At 41.6% G+C, this 19,089-nt stretch overlaps 1 protein-coding gene across 1 annotated transcript in view; it reads right to left on the bottom strand.

The window, feature by feature from the left end:
* Positions 1-17,197, bottom strand: part of CCBE1 (collagen and calcium binding EGF domains 1) — a 92,582-nt gene extending 75,385 nt beyond the window's left edge. The window contains 4 exon segments of the mRNA XM_071580364.1: positions 16,509-16,589; positions 16,701-16,882; positions 16,885-17,106; positions 17,108-17,197. Coding sequence (XP_071436465.1) covers positions 16,509-16,589; positions 16,701-16,882; positions 16,885-17,106; positions 17,108-17,197 — 575 coding nt within the window.
* Positions 17,198-19,089: the final 1,892 nt, after the last annotated feature.

Consider the following 19,089-nt stretch of genomic DNA (forward strand, 5'->3'; position numbering starts at 1 on the left):
GGGCTAGACAAAGCATGCTCTGCTCTAAGTGTGTATCAGTAAGCTTCATGGGGAAACCTTCAATTTAAACACAATTCTGTTTCATAGCAAATATTTTCTATATTTCCTTGTTTTGTTTATTTCCAGGAGTATTTGTTCCAGGGTAACAATGACAAAGGAGATGTTCATAAAGAGACAACACCACCACAGGATGTTGACCACAGCCATGGAAGTCATTCAGACAAGAGATAAGATTTCCCACATTCACCACTTTCAATAACAAAGCTAAAAGCCCTGACAAAAAACACCAAAAAGGAAGGAGCACCCCATTTTAAGGCACCAGGCCATGATGTGTGAGTCTGAGGATTTCCATCCAGCTGAAGTCATCAGAGGTAAAATCAAAGGCACCAGTGCATGTGTGAGGGATAGAGCTGGTGTCCTCCTTGATACTGACAGAAACACCTCCAGGCTGCAGTGAGCATGACCACAGTCTGGGGTTTGATGATTTCTTAGATGTGAGTGTGGCAATGGCACTTCCCACATGAACTAGGAATACACTGGCTCAGCCTAGCCACTAGACAGTTGGTTACATGACATATATAAGGAAGAAAATTACTCTATACACAGTTTTGCAGCAAAGTGAAAGCATCTGAGCTATGCAGCCCAGGGAAGACAACTCCAAGTTAGGTACTTGCATGTAGATGCCTGCAAGGTGCCATCATCACGTCTAGAATTCCCAGTGCAAACCAGCTGCAAATCTAGAAGCTGATTTTCACAAGAATATGACACTACACCTAACAAGACCCATGTCTCAAAGCTTGGTACTCTTCATCAGTCAAACAGCTATAAAACTTGTTAACTAGGACTGGCTTGTACCCTTGCAAGAGGGATGTTTCTTTCCATCTCCAAACCACTTTCCTCTTCCATCACATGGGCTATCATCGTTTCTGAAAGCCTTGTGGCAGGTGTGCCTCCTCATCCTTGCAAGTTACCAACCAGGATTGCTCAGGCTGTCCCAGCTGAGGTCTTACCAAGGGTTTGCACAGTAATATTACAAACTTCTCAGCACTACTGAAAATACTCCACCACATATACTGTGGCACCACATTTTCCAGTTCCTGGTTGCCCAGTAAACAGACCTTTCCTCCTGAGCTTTGGCCAGCTGGTGAGCTTCTCACTTGCAGCATCATCTCCTGGTAGAGACAATTGCCCCAATCCTCCCACTAGGCCACATAAATTTACCTACAACGAGCTGCCTCTTTGAAGGATACATGGAACAGCAAAGGTTTTAGGTAATCCCTACTGGGGATCAATTCCTGACAAGTTTAGCCCACTATGTATTTTCTCTCATTTCCAGACATATAAGTACCAGAGGTGATTATCCACCAAGCAAGAGTGTTAGAAAAGCACAAACATTCTAGGGATTGCATATATTTCTCTAGGAAAACACTGGAAAAAGTCTGAGCAGAATGAAATCTTTAAAGCAGACAGAAAATTATGTTTTCTCCCAAGACTTTGGCTCTTCTCAGATTACAGAACAAGGAGTTCTTCAGAGCACCTCCTCACAGGTTTTTCATCTCTTTTCTTACTTGCAGCAGTGTTTTAACAAAGGTACAGTATTTGCAAGCAAATAAAAAGAAAACTTGGGGGCAGCTTTGCAGTGATCTGTATAGAACTGCATGACTTAAAGTCACATACTTAGGAAGTCAAAAATGCAATCTGTAACAAAAAACCACTGCTGAGACTCTTGGATAATTAATAAGGAGAAAGAGAGAGTATGTTCTGCCTTGGCACTTGGAAGGACCAGGCAAAACCTTAAAATTAAGCATCTTTGCTCTCTGCAGTTCAGGGATGCTGATAAATGTAGGAAAATTCAGGAAACTGTGAAAGTGATCTGAAGATGAGGGAATCCTAGTTGGCTTGACAAAGATACTGAACGCAGACATCAATCATATTCTAAAATGGCATTTGTGACCTGTTTTGTTGTGGTTTTCACATCAGTAAGTTACAAAGTGCTACCACATAACAGAATTACCTGATCCTTCCTAATCTTTTTATTCCATATGCTGTCTACTTGAGCACAAGTCCTCAGATAATAAGTAGGCATCTGACTCCCACCTAAGTCAATAGAGTGAAGCACTGAAATGGTTTGATTATTCATGACTTTGGGCATCACAGGGCTGAGAACAAATTAATGATGATCTTGACAAGACAGGGCCAAACCCACAAAATCTTGTAGCCTTTTCTGAAGACATCTCAGCCCACTGAAGATTTTCAATTTTTTAAAAAATCCCCTACACATCTTTTATTTATTTATTTTGAAGCAGCGCAGAACTGCTGACTAGCCAAACAAATTATGTAAGAAAGCTGGGATTTGTTGGGGTTTTGTTAGGGTTTTTTCTGCTGCTGTTTTTGTGGGGTTTTTTTTAGTTTTTAAATCCTGTATAACCCACAATCAAAAATAACTTTAAAAATCTATGGTGCAACAGAAGAGTGCTATAAAAACAAAACTTAATTGCTCATACACAACAACTGCTGAGTTAGGTGTTTCCTTGTAAAATACAATCAAATTATTTCATCCTAATGGGAACTGGGAGACATTTCACAAAAGCTGAGTTCCAGGAGCTAAATCTTATTTTCATCATCACTTCAAGCAGCATAAGTCTAGAGAAGTTCAATCAAAGCCAAAGGAGCTACATCCAACTTGCACTGGTGGTGCAAACCAAGTTTTGACTCTACATAATTTTTTTGTTTACAGGCCCTAAAAGACAAATGTGAAATACTCTTACTGTCTTGGATCGGACAGTAATTTATGGAACATTTTCAGGTGTATATGCTGTCATATCTCAACCTAAAAATTTCTTCCAAAAGAATCCATTATAGACAGCTAAGAGAGTGCCAGAACCTTTCTAACTTCAGCAGCTGAGATGGTAAGTTTATAAATAATTTCCTTCTGTTATGATTTTCATCTGTACGCTGTAAAAGGAAAAACTAAAGGCTTCATGGCTAATCTTCCATCTGAACATTGACTTTATGAAGTGAATGACTGGCCATCAAACTGTAGTCTATGAACTACCTCAGAGCAGTTAACAGAAAAGTATATTGTGGAAAATTTACTCCTCAAGAAGAAAATTAAAAAAAAAACCTGTATGAAAAAACTCAATATGGAAAAAAAAACCCAAAAAGCAGCAGGTGTCTGTGCCTCTCAAAGTCATTTAAAAATATGCATTTGGTCACAATAAAGCAGGCAAATAAGCTGTCATGCTCTACATGTCTGTTGCCAAATAATAAAAAACATCTTGCATTTATTGTAAAACTCGTATTTCAGTATGAAGGGCTACAAAAATATATAATCTGTTCAATAAACTAAGTTACATTTCATAAAGGTATCATGAAAGGTTTTAGGGAGTCTTTCAAATGGGAATGTTTTCCAGCTTTAGAGTAAATGATGGAAAAGCATCTTAAAAGACAAACCAACTTATCTCCAAGAACAAAAAAAATGCTTGGAATTATTTAAAGACTGCAATTTAACCATTTAAAAAATAAATACTATTTTAGCTAGCATCTACTTCTGTATTTATCAAGAAGCTCTCCTCCAAAAAACCCTTCCTCAAATAAAATATGCTTAGGGACTACAGTTTTCATACAAAAAAATCAGGGGTAAAGTAGCTTTTCATTCCGATATTGCTACCTAGCTGCAGAACACCAACTTTCCATTTGACTTCCTGTCCTGGGTTTAAGTAGGTGTATTCAAACCAAAACACTTTCAAACCCATCTTTGGCTTCTCTGCCAGTATCATTGGGCAGTTTGGGATAACATAAGGATGCATGGTCCAAGTCTTCCCCACAGCAGCCCTGTTTAGCTGACAGGGCAATCAGGGATAGTGGCATTTGGTCAGGATGACTTCTGAAATTCATGTGCTCCAGCATTTCCCATAAATACCAATCACATGCTTACAGAGCAAGATATTACACAGCCTTTTCCAGTTCTCCATGACTTTGCAGCTCTTTTCCAGATGCATCCCATTGCAGCAGGGAGGGCCATTATATTTACAAGAAGGAAGGTCAAGATGGCATTTAATAAAAGTGTTGTTAGATATCTTTGTTTCTTTCTTCCAAAAGAGAAGCCCTACAGAGCAAGGCAACAAATGGGACAATATGGAATACAGCCAGAGTTTTAAGACCTAATACACAATGAAGAAGAATCTGAACACAGGAAAGTTTCCCCTCTGCTTCCATCCTGAAGATACATTTGTCCCGACTGAAAATTTTGTCAAGTCCTTAAGGAAAATTTCTTGGAAGAGTTTTCTTTTTATTGGAACTACTTATAACTGTAATGGCTGTAAGGTCAATGAAAATGTTTGAAGTCTACTTTTCCTGGTACTTAAAAATATCCAGCAGTCTGTATTGCAAACATGGATGTGTAAATAAATATATGTGTATGTTAGCCAGTCTTGGTCCTGACTGCTTGTCTTCTACTGCTCTTTTCACTCTGCCACAGTTATTTTCACTGGAGATGTTCCAGTGATGCACCATAAGCTTACTCCCACTGTGGAAATACTCTGGATACTTTAGAAACATAAGAAAACATCACACAAATCTAATTTGTCTCTTGGTGGATATGAAAAAAAAGTATTTTTAAAAATGAGCATTTTTTCTTCTTATCTCAAACAGTAGTATTTTGTTGAACTGGAATGACAGCAAATCACCAAAGTAAACAAAGTCCAGGGAGTTATTGGAACATTTAATTTACGGCAATCTTCTTTGCTATAATAGAAATGCTGCATCTTCAATGTCAGCTATCAGGTTCTTTTTTTCCCTGTGAGGCACAAATTAGTCTTTTTTTTTTCTCCATTTCATAGCTGGAGAAAGACCTAATACTGACATCCTATAGAAAACCTTAGTCAGTAACTGAAAGCAGAATGTGGCATGACACAGCTCCTTGAGGAGCACAGAAATTTACCCCAGGATCTAGAACTACAACTGAACTGCTGACAAGTCCATCCTAAGGTTAAAGCACAACTCCTCTCCAGATTGCAGTGCTCCCACTGATGTAAATCTGGAGGGGCACCTTCCAGGACCTTTCCAGGCACAGTCAATAAAACCACAACTCAAGTGTGGGTCAGTGTGAGGACAACAAACAGCACAAACAAGACTCTGGCCAAGAATCTTAACTTGGAAAACCAGGCAGAGAACTTGCTTCATTGGTAAGATGCATTCAATCTGCCTTAACATCTTTTTGCATTCTTTTTTTTTTTTTCATGGAATGCTAAGAATAATTATGAAGAATTCCCAAACTGACACACTTTGGTGTAGGTCCAGGGAAGCCAGCAGAACTATGGAATTGCAAACCACTGCAAATCTTTTCATACAGCCTCTTTAGTGCCCATGCAGGGTCCAAGACAGCCCTTGTTTAACAGAGGTAAGCTTATAAGAAAATTCAAAAAGGGACAGGTCCTACAGACACATTCATGCAAGTCGTTTTCTTAAACTCCTGTGCCACACAGAGAAATTTCTGCAGGAAAAGGACCTAATTTAAGATCAAATACAAGGAGAAAGTTTGACTGCACTTTGAATCTCAAACCCAGAGAAGGTGACAGGTATGCAGGTCTGTCCTTATAAAACTTTTGTAGGTAAAGCTCTTCACTGAGGTCACATCAGAGCAAAATTTCCATTTTCTTTTAGGTAGTTTTAAAACTAAGAGGAAATAGGATGTTTTAGCTTGGTCTGAAGGCTAACACTTTCCCTTTTTCCTCACTGACCCCATAAAGAAAGAGGAATCTGAACCTGGATTGCTAAAACAGACTCTTAACAGTAATGCCTGAAAACTGGGAGGTGTCAGGGTGTCCCCATTTCCCTCTGTCATCCCAAACTTACTGCATTTTGTTTTGATATAAATGTGGGGAACTGAATTGTCACTCTGAACAGGGAAATACTCTCAGAAGTTACTTGTGTAGTAAATTCTGCTCTGCTACTAGATAAGCTAGAAGGCAAGCAGGATAAGGCAGAATAAAAATGCATCCTACGTTCTCCATTTCTAATCACATTCCATTTGGCGTTTCTTCATTTTAAAGAAAATGACCTATTTGCTATAGACTCCGCATCTCTCCGGGCCTCCAGGGAGTAGAAAGCCCAGTGGAGCAGACATACTTTCTTCAGGCAAAAAGCAAAAGAAGCAAAGAAAAAACCTCTAATAAGCTTTTAAAATCAAAACAACTTTTACACATCTCCCTAGCAAACATACCACTTTCCATACAGGCATCACATTAAGTGTATATATGGCTAGGCATTATGAATGAAGATTTGGGAAGGGCTCTACCCATGTGGGTGTGTTCTTCGAGCAGTGCATTTTTTAGGTGAGGCACAGTGTGCACAGAACTGGCCCCACCCCACCCTTCATTCCAAAGGTTCATCTGCCATGGCAGAGAGAGCTTGGATGGTGACAGTGAAGTCCTCAGGACTAGAACCTACAGCCCCTGGTATTCCCAGGAGGTCTCCCATCCAAATACTAACCAGGCCTGACCCTGCTTAGCTTCCAAGATCTGATGGGATTGGAAGAAGCCAACAAACAAGGTAGCATGAGAGCCACAGTCTGAGGCAACACTTGCCTGTAGACTGCCCAGGCCATTGTATAGACCAACAGACTGACCACAGTTGGGTTCATCATGCAACAGATTCCCAAGCAGCATCCACAACCCAGCCGAGACTGCCAGTGTGTCTGTGCCACTGCTCCTTGCTCCTGCCCTAAGAAGCTGCAGTTAAAAGTACATATTCCCAGTAGGATTAAGCATTTACCAAACAGTAGCCCATGGTCCCTCAAGTCTCTTTCTCACTTGACACTTCTCAACCACTTAGATCTGCCAAAGATTCTCAACCCCATTTTCACCCATTTTTTTCCTTTCCCACAGATACTATTTTAGAGATTAAATAATTTTCCCTTTGGCTATTTTTGCTTGAATTACAACTCATTTCAACTCTCACAGGCAATAATCTCTAAACTAAGGGGTTTTGTCAGAATTCCAGAGTGTAATCTTTAGGAAACAACATCACTATTTTGGTGCAGCTATGATAACAAACTCTATAATGAAAATTGAGTATGATAATAACATCTTGTTAAATAGGCAAGATGTCAGATTTACAACGTATATTGAATGTGCTGAATGTGATCATAGAGTTATTAACATTCCACTGGGACAATGGAGCTCTGGGTAGGAAGTTATTTACAATGAAAAAATGCATCCGATAAAGTTATTTGCTCTCTCTTATGAATAGGATTCTGAGCATGCTTTTTTGGGGTATTATCACAAATGTCTGTATTTGCAGCATATTGCCCTTGCTCATGACAAATTATGATAATATTTAATGTATGTCTTCAGCCATTTTGCAGACTGTACCATCTAACTTCTTGGACTTACTTGCCTTTTTATGGAGAATTAGGTGGTTGACCTTCCCCCTCGAGGGATGATAGTGACTCAGTGAAGCCAACACGAACACTGCTGTTTTACATTGGAAGCTGTGCACCAGTAATTTCTCCATAGAAAGACTATTGTCTGTAATACCCTTGCTAGCCCTGATGAATACTGTCCTATTTTTCTCCAAACTCTCACTCTAGCATAACTTGCGTTTGACCTATAATAAGCTTATTCATTTTCCAAGAACAATCCATTTAAAAACAGATTATAGCTTTGATTTTGCCTCTCTTTTCCACATACACACTGTGCATGTACCACTTTATCTCCCAGATCCCTTGAAAAGGATGCAGAAAAATTTTGCTTGCGGCATGTTTACTACATGTGTGGCTGCTAAAATTAATACAGTTAGTACAACCACTGTGTATTTCACCTTATTTAAATTCCAGCACAACTCATCAATTAAAATGAATGTGATTAGAACTCATATTTAACAAAAAACTCAGAAGAACATATTTTTAAGAGCTGGATGTACACTAAATGCTTGACAGTCTTGTATTTCATTTTTTGAACCAGGATCAACAATGAAATCAACACAAAATGATGGAAAACACTCTTTAAGTGAGAAGGATTTTCCAAACACAGCTAAGCTCTGAGATTATTGTCTAAAACTGAAATTGTTTTTCTCCTCATTGCTTTCTTTCACTAGGCCAAGAAGTAATCAAGTCAGCATTGCATGGATTCTGCTTTCCATTGTTTCTGCTTACATTGGGAACCACATGGAAGAAATGACAAAGTAGAACAGCAGAGTGACATTTGCTACTGTTAGTTTACAAAAGAAGCCACTATTAGTCCGAAAACTGAAACCAGGCAAGCAGAAAATGAACAATACAGAGAAAAAAATTGTGGGCAGACTTTGGGGCAAGGATTTTTTCTTTTACTGTTAATCAAAGTCAGTTTTGCTTGTTTGGATGGTAGGCACATTTAAAAACAGGAACCCTGGAGTGACCCATGTGGGTCTGTAGGGGATGAGAGCAACACAAGACAAGGTCTCCAAAATTGATCTCTCTGTCACTGATCCACTACAAAGCCCTGTCCCATCCCAATAGCTCCAGCTGAAGTGACACGGGTATCTAACACTCAGCAGTGACTCACACATTGAGAGACAAGTCATCTCAGGACTTGGGGCACCGCAACGAAGGCAAAACCAAAAGATTAAACAAACTCAGGATTGTGAGAATTCAGCACAATCTCAATGAAACCCAAAATAACACATGCCCCAAATAACCAGCATTGCACAAGAGCGAGTGCAATCAGAAATGAGATATATCTCAGGTAGAGTGTAACTGCACATTGGTAAATCAGTGGTACAGACCACACCATCTCGTACTTACCTGCTTTGTGTGACCTTGTTGTGCACATACAGCAAGTTCTCTCCCAAACATGTAGTGGCAAAATAAAACAGGTCAGCATAGCAGAGGTCTCAGAAAACCTGCTGCCCTTTGCACTGGGCAATGGCTTTCACAGCAGAATACGGGCAATCCCATCTTACCTGGGATGTTTAGCAAGCCTGATCTACTTTTCCACAAGTAGTTTAAATATTTCATGCTCAGCTACTTCCCATTAACTCTGTGCTATGAGGAGGAGCACAGGCAATCAGAACTGAGTAAAGACTGAATGGGCAATTTAAATATCTGCCTGTAAGTTGTTCCTCCTGCCTCTGCACAGACTTGCAGTTTATAGAGAGAGACAGAGAGGGAGAGAGATTTCCCAGACTGAGGAAGGAAGGAAGGGGAGAGGCTGTCAAGGGAAGATGCAACAGCGCCTGTAGCTTAGCTCCAAATCTCCAAGTTGGGAGAACAGGAATCCTCCCTGGGGTGCATGTGTGTGGGTTTTTGACTGATTTTGGCTGATGTTTTGTTTTCCTGGGTTCTACTTAAATAGAAGCCTGGAAACATTTTAATTATATGTCTTTGGGGACTGACTACCTCCTTTCTGTCATACACATATCTGTCACACAAACCACAAACAAGATGGATTTTTTCTCTGTTTATGACTGTATTATTTTTTCTGCCAGCTCCACGCCCCTCAGGTTTTTTTGTTCTTTTTCTTCCTTGCAGTTCCTTATCTTTATCCTTTCACTCCTGCTTTTTCTGTCCTGCGTGTTTTGACCGCAATCACTATAGAACAACCCTGCTAAACATGTCTCTATCACAATGGGAGCAGTAATACAAGTATTAATAATATCCTCCTGTTACCAAGAGAGACCTCAATCACTTTTTTAAGGACAAAATAGCCTGACCTTAGGGAGTATATACAATACTTAGGATAATTACAGAAGTCATGTTCCCTTTGGCGGCCTATTTTTATTACATATTTCGTACCAGCCATGGGAGGCCCTGGGGCTACTATTTTGTTTGTCTGGAATCTCTGAACTAGACGACATGGCCAGGAAAGTCAGTTCATATTTAACCCTATATTCTGTAGATGAAAACCATAATACAATGCACCTGGATTTCATTATTAATCAAGCCGCCAGGGAGGGCACTTATCATAAAGCTCTTGGCTTGCCAGTTTTGAAATTCTCCAAACTGCTTTGATGTGAACATCAAAAACTTCAGAACTACATCAGTGACCACTTGCCTGACCTCATCCTTTAATTAGCACATCCTACCTGAGAGCACCACTTACAGTAATCAGGCAATATTCTTGAAGACCATTAATGACATCGTTTCAATCTGGAGTGAACTGGCTGCGCAGGAGAGACTGCACAGGAAACCTGCAGCAGCACTGTGTTTTACTGCAGGAATCTCTGCTGCACTCAGTAGCATCCACATCTACTGAGATCTCAAGTCTCCCTAACCTCACCAAAATTCAGCGGTAATTAAGTTTCCTAGCCTTAGCGTCTGAGACAGAAGAGATACCCAGAAAGTGACAGCCACCCAAATGTTGTATGGAAACCTAGAGATACCTGTGTGTCATTGTGTTACTTTTAAGCAGCATGTGGTACTCTTAACCAGCACATATTCACAACGTTTCCAGTGGCTGTGACCAATCTGCTCCTTTGGCAATCACAGCAAAAGAAAACAAACAAAACTACAGTCACAATCATGTATGTGCTACTTCCAAAGCAATAGTGAGGGGGGCAGGAGTGGAACAAAGAAAGCTAGGAAAAATGTCTTGGCACCATTGTAGCATATACTGTTTTGTAAAAAAGTGGTGCACTGAAGCAAAATTTTATTTATTGATACATGTGAAATTTTACCTATGATGACAATTTCCTGGAAGATTTAAAAAACATTATATATAAGACAACAAATAATGTGGGGAACACTTAAGTTTCCTGCATTTCTCCATAAACACCATACTAGTGAATGAGCTAGTAGAATTAGTATTAATGAGACTTGGAGAGCAAGTCCAAGTGAGACTTGGAGAGCACTCCTTCACGGATGTACCACATTGTAGAACAGCTGAACACATAGTTTTCATGGTGATGGTTTGATATGGAATTTAAAAGGCCAGATAGTATAAACACTTTCACAGGCTTCTTCACAGGATGAATAAATTCGTAAGTTCTGACATTATTGATTTTTCAATCCGATCACCCAAGTACCTGCAGCTCTTTTCAATATTGCTCACAGTCTAGAAGGGCATGTTTCAAATGAGTCTACCCTGTGTGATGCACAGGGGTAACAGCTCGTGGCACTTCACCACAGAGCTATGTGCAAAAGAAGATTTGCTTGTGTTGAAACGTAGAGAAACTTTTCTGGCAGATGTTGAATTCAGTGGTTGTGTATGTTTAGCTTTCTAAAACAAAAACAAAATTTGAAATCATATGCTCTCTTAAATTTTCAGCAAAACTCTACCATGCAGTGCATTTCCCTGCAAGATAGTTGTAGATTATTAAGCAGTAGTTTGCTCTAATCAGGTAAGTTTCCTGTTTAACTGTAATATTACAATGTATCAGTTGATGCTCTTTCAATGCTACTAAAAAACTGGAATGGTCAGCAAAACTTGAGAGAGGAAATGCAATAGCAAATATAAGAGAGAAATTTTTATAAAAAGAAAAGTCAGAAGATAAGAGGATCAAATGTTATCCTTGCTTACTCCAGCTGTAAGCTCAAAAATTGTTTACAGAAATTTTTTCTCATGTTGGAAAGCTCTGCAACATGCTCATCAAGTATCTAGGAACCAGGAATTGCATATTGTCCCCAAGGGCATATTAGTGAAAGTGCTGCTCTTTGTGAAACAGCTACAATTCAACATACTTGCAATTACTTTTATCTTTTAAGAATGTGCAGTGATACAGTCTATAAAAATGGTAGGCTTCACTAGCAGTATCAGCATTCACGAGGGTAAAAAGAAATGCTTTTTGAGGCATGCAATCTCTGGTTAGCATCAGAACTAAGCAGGGTGTAGGTATACATGCATTCTCTTCCGCAATACATTTGAATTGTCTTTTTGTTATGAAGTGTAGAACAAATTTTTACAGCAGAATTTAAAACCCGGAATGCAGGGAGGGCCTCCGTAAAATACTTGTAGCTTCTAATTATCAGATGAAGACACTGACAACCTACACTGAAATGTATTCACTCTATTTAAAAGACCTTTTCCTTCCAAAAATCCTACCAAAAGAAAAAAAAAGTTACTGATCAAGTTCTAAGCCAAGATTTAAGTCTGACAACATGGGGATTATTTGTAGATATGATATATAAAGATTTGTGCTATCTTTACAAAGATTTTACCATCATTAGCTAGGACTGTTCTGCCAAGCACTCCACTTCTAAACCTCCTACTCCCTGCTGGTCCCACGGAAGGAAGGACCAGGAGCAGTTTCCATTAGTACACACACAGAATTAGCATATAACATGTTCCTTGCACGCTTCATGTTCAGCAAAAAATGCAGGAAAGAGAGTGCTTATGGTGACATCAGAGAAAGATGGGTAATTTCTCTCACCATGTCAATAGTCTGCTTAGTTTTGTCAACTAATTTAGACTAATGGTTTCATTTGAATAAAAGAAAAACCCCAAACCTTCCCTTAGCCCATGAAACAAACAGCTAAAGTGTTCTTCCAGGCTATGCAGATCCAGGTTCAAATTTTCATCTGTTTGAATCATGCATGGTTTCCTTAATTCAACACTTTATTTTTATAAAAATTTTCTGAAAAGGAGCAAAACTATTTCTTTCACTCCAACTAGCAACAATATTTAAGTGTCTAGTAGGCAAAGGGATTTGCACAGTCATTTTTCCATCTGTTTCATGCTTGAATCTTCTTACAACTGGTGATGGGAAAACAGCTTTCCATTTCAAATATTTCTGTTAAGTCTGTATATTGCTCTCCTGAATCATTTTCAATACACTCTCTGAATTCTAACTGAATATAGTATTTAGCTCTCCTAAGCTGCTTTTTAAAAAGGGAGCAACTCCAATTAATATATTGTACCAGATTAGATGTTGATCCTCCTGAACTTGGAAGCAACACAACCACTACCATTCCTTTATGGGAACACAGCTACACAATCAGGACAAAGCAAGGGGATGCGTGTCCCAGATGCTGCTATTCCTTCTGGACCACAGCAACAAGGTACAGTAGCACTATTTAAAATGAAAATGAAGGAAGGACCATAATGAAAAGGACTGCTGCTAAGATATACAAACTGAATTGTCACAGACAAGTGATAACCCAAGAAGCATTGGAGAAAACTACAACATATGTAATTTATCATGCCAACAAGTTGTTTAGAAGTCTGTCTGAGAGTGAAACAGGTAAACATCACATCCAAACAGCTGGAGAAGACAGTAACAAGGGACGGGGGGGCCCCATACTCTCATGCTGCCCATATTTCATCAAATTTGATTAATTTTTCCATACAGTAGGAATTCAAAGTCTTACTGGACCATTCCATTATCAACAAATCTGCAGAAATTCTTTTCTGTACCTACTGGATGGGGACACTAGTATTGGGTACCTGGTGCAGTTACATACAAGAGTTCAAATGAGATTTCCATTGGAAAGATTGCGTATAACCTCACACTGCTTTTTGCATCTGTTCCTCTGTACTCTTGTGAAAATAAATAGAGGACATCAAATAGAAATCATACTAAACCAAGGGCCAGACTGCACACATTCAAAACAAAAAATACATCCTATTGCGAACAAGGTTCCTATGTCTGCAGGGAAAGATGCCAATATATTCTGTGTTTGGTCCCACTTTTGACTTGGCCCTCCAGTTTGGCTCATCTTTATTCATAAGTAAATGTGGTTAAAAAAACCCTAAAATCAAGAAATATTTTTTGTGATGAAAAGATGCTATTTTTATTGAAGTGCTCTGAAAACATACTGATTTTCAGATTTTCATGACAAATTCCAGGAGGAGGAACAAAAGGATTAAATTGCTCTCTGTCAAGAATTTTGCTCAGGAATTCTGACATCCGACTTCATATTTATTTCTTTTTTTTTTTATTTAACTAATTGCACAGCAGATCATCAGTAGTGGTTCATGTTGCCTTACGCCTCATGTGTTATGACATGAGATAAATTTTGTGTCAGATTGCTTAATTTCTACACAACGGGTACTTTGACCTAGAAAAGAAGTTAGGTGTGCATGCTAATAGTAAACAGAAGCTGACATTAACTATCTTTTTATCTACCTCTAACGATGTAAATAAGTTACATAACTATTGTCATTGTGAAATACTGCGAAAAAGCTGTCTAGGAAGATAAAAAATGCAATGTTGTAAGAAAAATTGCTAGAACATCGAAATCAAGCTTATCTGGAGCCTGGAGGAAAAGCTCCTTAAACCACAGCTGAGTTTCTATCAAGCTGAAGCTCTTTAAGTGTTAGTTGTCATTACAGAAATGAAAACTGAATTCTAAAGTTCCTAAATGTCCTACGAAACAAAACGTGCCTTGAGGCACCAGAGGATTAGTCAACACTTGCAAGCTTCTTGTCATCTTGCTAACAACCTCAACCTCAAAATACTAATGAATCTTATATTAAAATGTGTTATGCCAAGGGTAATCCCACATGCCTGCTGGAAGCATACCTGGGTATAAGGAGCAATGGGGATGTTGCTCTTCCTTGAGGTTCACCACTACAGGTGGGTGATCCTGCTCGTCCATGTCAGAGCATGGCACAGGTCCGAGGGGCAGGACTGGCAGCACTCAGCAGCACAGGTAAGTACTCTGTGCAGAGCTTCTCTGCTAAGCCACACACCTCTGCTTCAGATTTGCTACCCTGCTCTTCTGCATATGGACATCAAGAAAGAGAGCTTGCAGGGTGGGGAATAGAGCACCCACTTGATCCTAAACATTAGACCTTGAAAATACATGATTACTTGGAAATCAAATTTTTTCCTTCTTAAAGCAAGGCAGACATAGAAATCATAGATACCTAAAAGGTTTGAAAACATGAACTGAACCAACTGAGAGTTCAATGCAGCAATTTGGAAGTGCTCATTCACAGACTGCGCTGATTTCAAATGGTGAAGACCACTTGGGATTGTGTAGAGGAAGAGCTGAGGAGCAAGGAAGGGCTCGGCACAATTACAGCCCAAAGGTCAGAAATACCTCAGCAAGGAAGAATGAAAATACAAGTGGGACTTGGCAGCTGAATATCCCTACCTTTCTTTGCATAGTGGTCCACAGCAGTTCGTGGAGTCTTCTCATCCATCACACACAAAGCAGAACCACTTTCCTCAGCTGGGTAAGGGGTAGAATGGTCATGTGCATGCTGCTTTATGCAGCTCCTACTCGGGGTTTTTCATTTACTAACTCCCCACTCAGGACAACCTTGTCCACCCCAGTGCTCTGCTCCCAAACCAGAGAAACGCCGCAGGTTCAACAAAGTACCTGCTTTTCCTGAAAATCCTACACACTGTCCCTCTCCACAAGGTGTTGTGCGCTGCTGGGTGCTACAGAGCTGCTTGTAATTGGGCTCTGCCTCACCTTCACAGGGAGAGGAGAAGGAAGATAAGGAACACAGGGAAGGGTGTTCTCCATTCCTTGCAGAGCCCTTCCCAGGGACTGTGAGGAAGCTAGTGCTGCTAAGAACTAGGCAGTGGCAGGACACTATTCCAGGTGGCCATGGCTGCCAAAGGGCAGGAACCAGTCCTGAGAGCATGAGAGGGACAAACAATGCTGCTGCACCATGTGCCTGCAGCTTTTTGGAATTTATGCCAAACAGAAAACACGCCAGGAAGAAATGGCCAATCTCTGTAACACTTTTCACATGCGTTCATGTGCCTTGTCATATTTTTGGTATACATAAGTGGCTCCTTACCACACACAAGCACACACACACAGGCAGAGCACAGTTGCCTCTACAATGCAACTGCTGACAAAAAGGAGCTTCCATGCGTGACACGTCTCATCTGTGGGGACTAACCAGAGGGCATCAGTAAAGGGATACGTGTGTGCTCATACTTTGTGTACATTTCTTCAAAAGCACATCTACTGTCAACAGTTCTGGACAGCTGTCATCATTAAATCCGATGATTCTTCTCAAATACACAGCTGAAAACTGAAAATTCAGTAAGATTTGTGAGGCCTCTGCCGAGTTTCTCCCTCAGAGCTGGTTGCTGAAGAAGTTACTCATTCTGAGGGTATGATTCACCTACCTAACTGAAAATATCTTTCTTGTGGCACGAATCCAGTTGACTTCACTGAATCTTGCAACTGATGCAGCTGTAGCTCCACTATGCTCGAGGACACCCAGGTCAGGGGAAGTCCTCTCACAGTATCAGAGACTGCCAGCGGCCAGCATACGGTAATAGGAACCACACGTGCCCACTCCAGCGATGTCTCGGGGATGACGTTTGCAACGAGTTACTAAAACCTGGGACAACCGCTGGACTTGCCAAGGGAGATGCCGAACGAGAGAGGGATGCGACCACGTTACCTGGCTCCCCGGTGCGCGGCGTGGCCGGAATGCCGGACTGGGTCAGCACAGGGCAGCGGAGGAGTCAAACAGCAGCAGCCCCCGGTGCCGCCCCTGCGCCTGACACCAACACGTGTGTGTCCCTCGCTGCCTTCTCCGCGGGCAGCGAGCCCCGAGCCGCGCACACGCGTGTGCCCCGCGTCCCCTTTCCCCACCGTCCTCCGCGGCCGCGGCGCTCACCTGAAGCAGGTGGTGAGCTCGCCCGTGGGCTTCAGGCAGGGGTAGCGGGTGGTGGCGATTTTGTTCTCGGAGCAAACCTCCCTACAAGGCGTGGAGTCGTAGTATTTAATTAAAAAAATGAAAGAAAAAGAAAAACAGGGTGGTGGGTGGGGAGGTAACGCACGGAAACTGCCGCGCTGTCGCGACACCCACCTGTCGCCGTCTTGCGGCTCCTCCCGGTAGGTCCAGGCGTGCCCCAGCGCCAGGAGCAGCAGCAGCCAGAGCGGGGCCAGTCTGCCGGCCCGCCGCCCCATCGGGCCGCCGCTCACCTCCGCGCCGCGCCGGCTCTGCCCGCCCCGGCCGGCGGCGGGGCTGCGCCGACCCGCCGCTCCTCCCGCCCCGCCGCGGGGCCGCCCCCCGCCGCCGCCAGATGTACCCGCGGGGAGGGGCCTCGCCCGCCCAGATGTGCCGGCAGATGCTGCCCCACGGCGGGGCGGTGGCCAGATGTGGCAGGGTCGCGGCAGATGTGCTTTGGGAGTGAGAGGACATCAACATCCCCACTTCACCCTCTCTGGTCCTCTCCCGTCCCCCGGGCTGCGGAGAGCACAAGGAAGGCGGGAGAGGAGGGTGCCCACCCCGGGATGAGCGGGGAGGAACGTGGTGGAAAGATCCGAAACGGTGGGGATGATCAGCGGCTCTCGATGCACCATCACTGATCCTTTCCAGATTCGTCTTTATCTCAAATATCTTTCCCAAAGGAACACAGCAGTTCAAAGCATCTCTGCTGTGACGGCTGTTTATCCTTGTGTACGGCTGCCACTTCCCCACCATTCACAAAGAAGATTAACGACAACAGACTGTGATAAAGTAGCGCATCAGGTCTGGTCCGTTGTACCAAGTCCTGTTTTCACGGTTAAACTGCCTGGGACCAGAGGAGCAAACCTGCAAAATGACCGTGCCATTGCAAAGGGTTTGGCCGATGCATTGGCTTTGATCACCACACAACTTCCTTCAAGTACGAAAAGCTACAGGGAAATGACAGTGTGCAAATTAGGCTTACTAGCACTTTCACCTGCAGTATAAATGACCTCATTTTGCAGCCAGAAAAATCAGGGAAGAGTGAGCAACAGATTACTCCTATATTAGTGCAGCCAGAAGTCAGAGATATGTAAGTAAAAAACTAACTCCTCTGTTAAACCAGCACGGAAGTAATAAAGGGGTATAAGGAGACTTCAGCAATACACTTCTATTTTTTGTCCTGCCACAGGTAACATTTAACCAAGTCACTCCACCATTCTGTGCCTCAATTTCCCTTGTCTCTAACAGGAAGACCCTAATAGCAAAATAAATAAACAAGCAACACAGATCCCCATATATGAATCAGCTATGATTAAGCTGTTAATCCCTGTGGTATGTTGTCCGGTACCCAGAAGAAGGCTAATGATAGACGAACTCTTGGGAAACTCTGGGACTTGTCAGAAATTTTCCTTCACTTACACAGCATCTGCTGTGAACTGCCAGCTTGAAGGTAACTCCTCTACATAACTGCATACTGTCTCTACTCTTGTTCTCAGTTAAGAAAAGGAGCGCCGCAAGGCAGAATTCCCACCCCACCCCTCCCACACCCCACCCCCTCGTTATTTTGGCTTTTGGTCTTGAGAGGATGTTTTTGATGTTTATTCTGTCAGAATTACTTCTATTTTCCTCTATACAAATAATGAGTAAGCAAAGACAGGACTCGAAGTCTCGAAGCTGGTGAAAACTGTAGGTCTTTCTCACCGGCCTAAGCCCTCATCTCTCCCAGACAGCCTTTCCCTGTTTAGAGATAATAGGAACAAAAACAAGACCTCGGTGTTTGGACCCAAGAGCTCAGGACACCTGTCTCCACATCATGCTCCTTACCCTCCTGCTTCAAGCAGAAAGTATCCAGTGACAAGGTCTGAAATGAAGAGTGGTTTGCACTGCTGTAACCCCTGTGATGTCTGTCTATAGATAACAAAGGATTTAATTTAACACATTCCAGAAGTGATCACAGTCCCTCCCAAAAAGCTCCATTTTTTAAAAGAAATTGGATCATACCTGACCACAATGCTGAAATCCTTAGGAGGATTTCCAACCCAGGCCCAAGTGTCATGACTTCAGAGGGACTTGGATTTTTTTCATAAGTATGCTTCCAAAAAGGTGGTTTATTTCCAAAACTTTTGTCACTAAGTGCAGATCTGATTCACTACCTGAATTGCTTAACTCATCTCCCTGCCTTTGATTTAATGCCTGCCACCCCCAGAGCACCATCTCAACACACTGCTATCTTTTTAATTAAAAATATTATATCAATTTACATATGTATTTATTTAACCCATGCAAACAGCCTCATTAATTTAAAAATTGTAACCTACAGATGAAGCTAATCCTGTGCTCAATTTTTGCCAAAAAGGGCAAAAATTTTTATATCCAAAAGAATTTCAGTGTGATCAATAGCTGACAGAAAAGAGAGGTTAAACAGCACCACACTTTGCAGTTGGTAACTCTATTGCATTTGAATATATTAACATTGAGGATTTGGTCATTTTGCTGCATCGGCTTCATCTCAGCTTTAATGACC

Source organism: Pithys albifrons, chromosome Z (genome assembly GCF_047495875.1).
Source record: "Pithys albifrons albifrons isolate INPA30051 chromosome Z, PitAlb_v1, whole genome shotgun sequence".
NCBI classification, from domain to species: domain Eukaryota; kingdom Metazoa; phylum Chordata; class Aves; order Passeriformes; family Thamnophilidae; genus Pithys; species Pithys albifrons.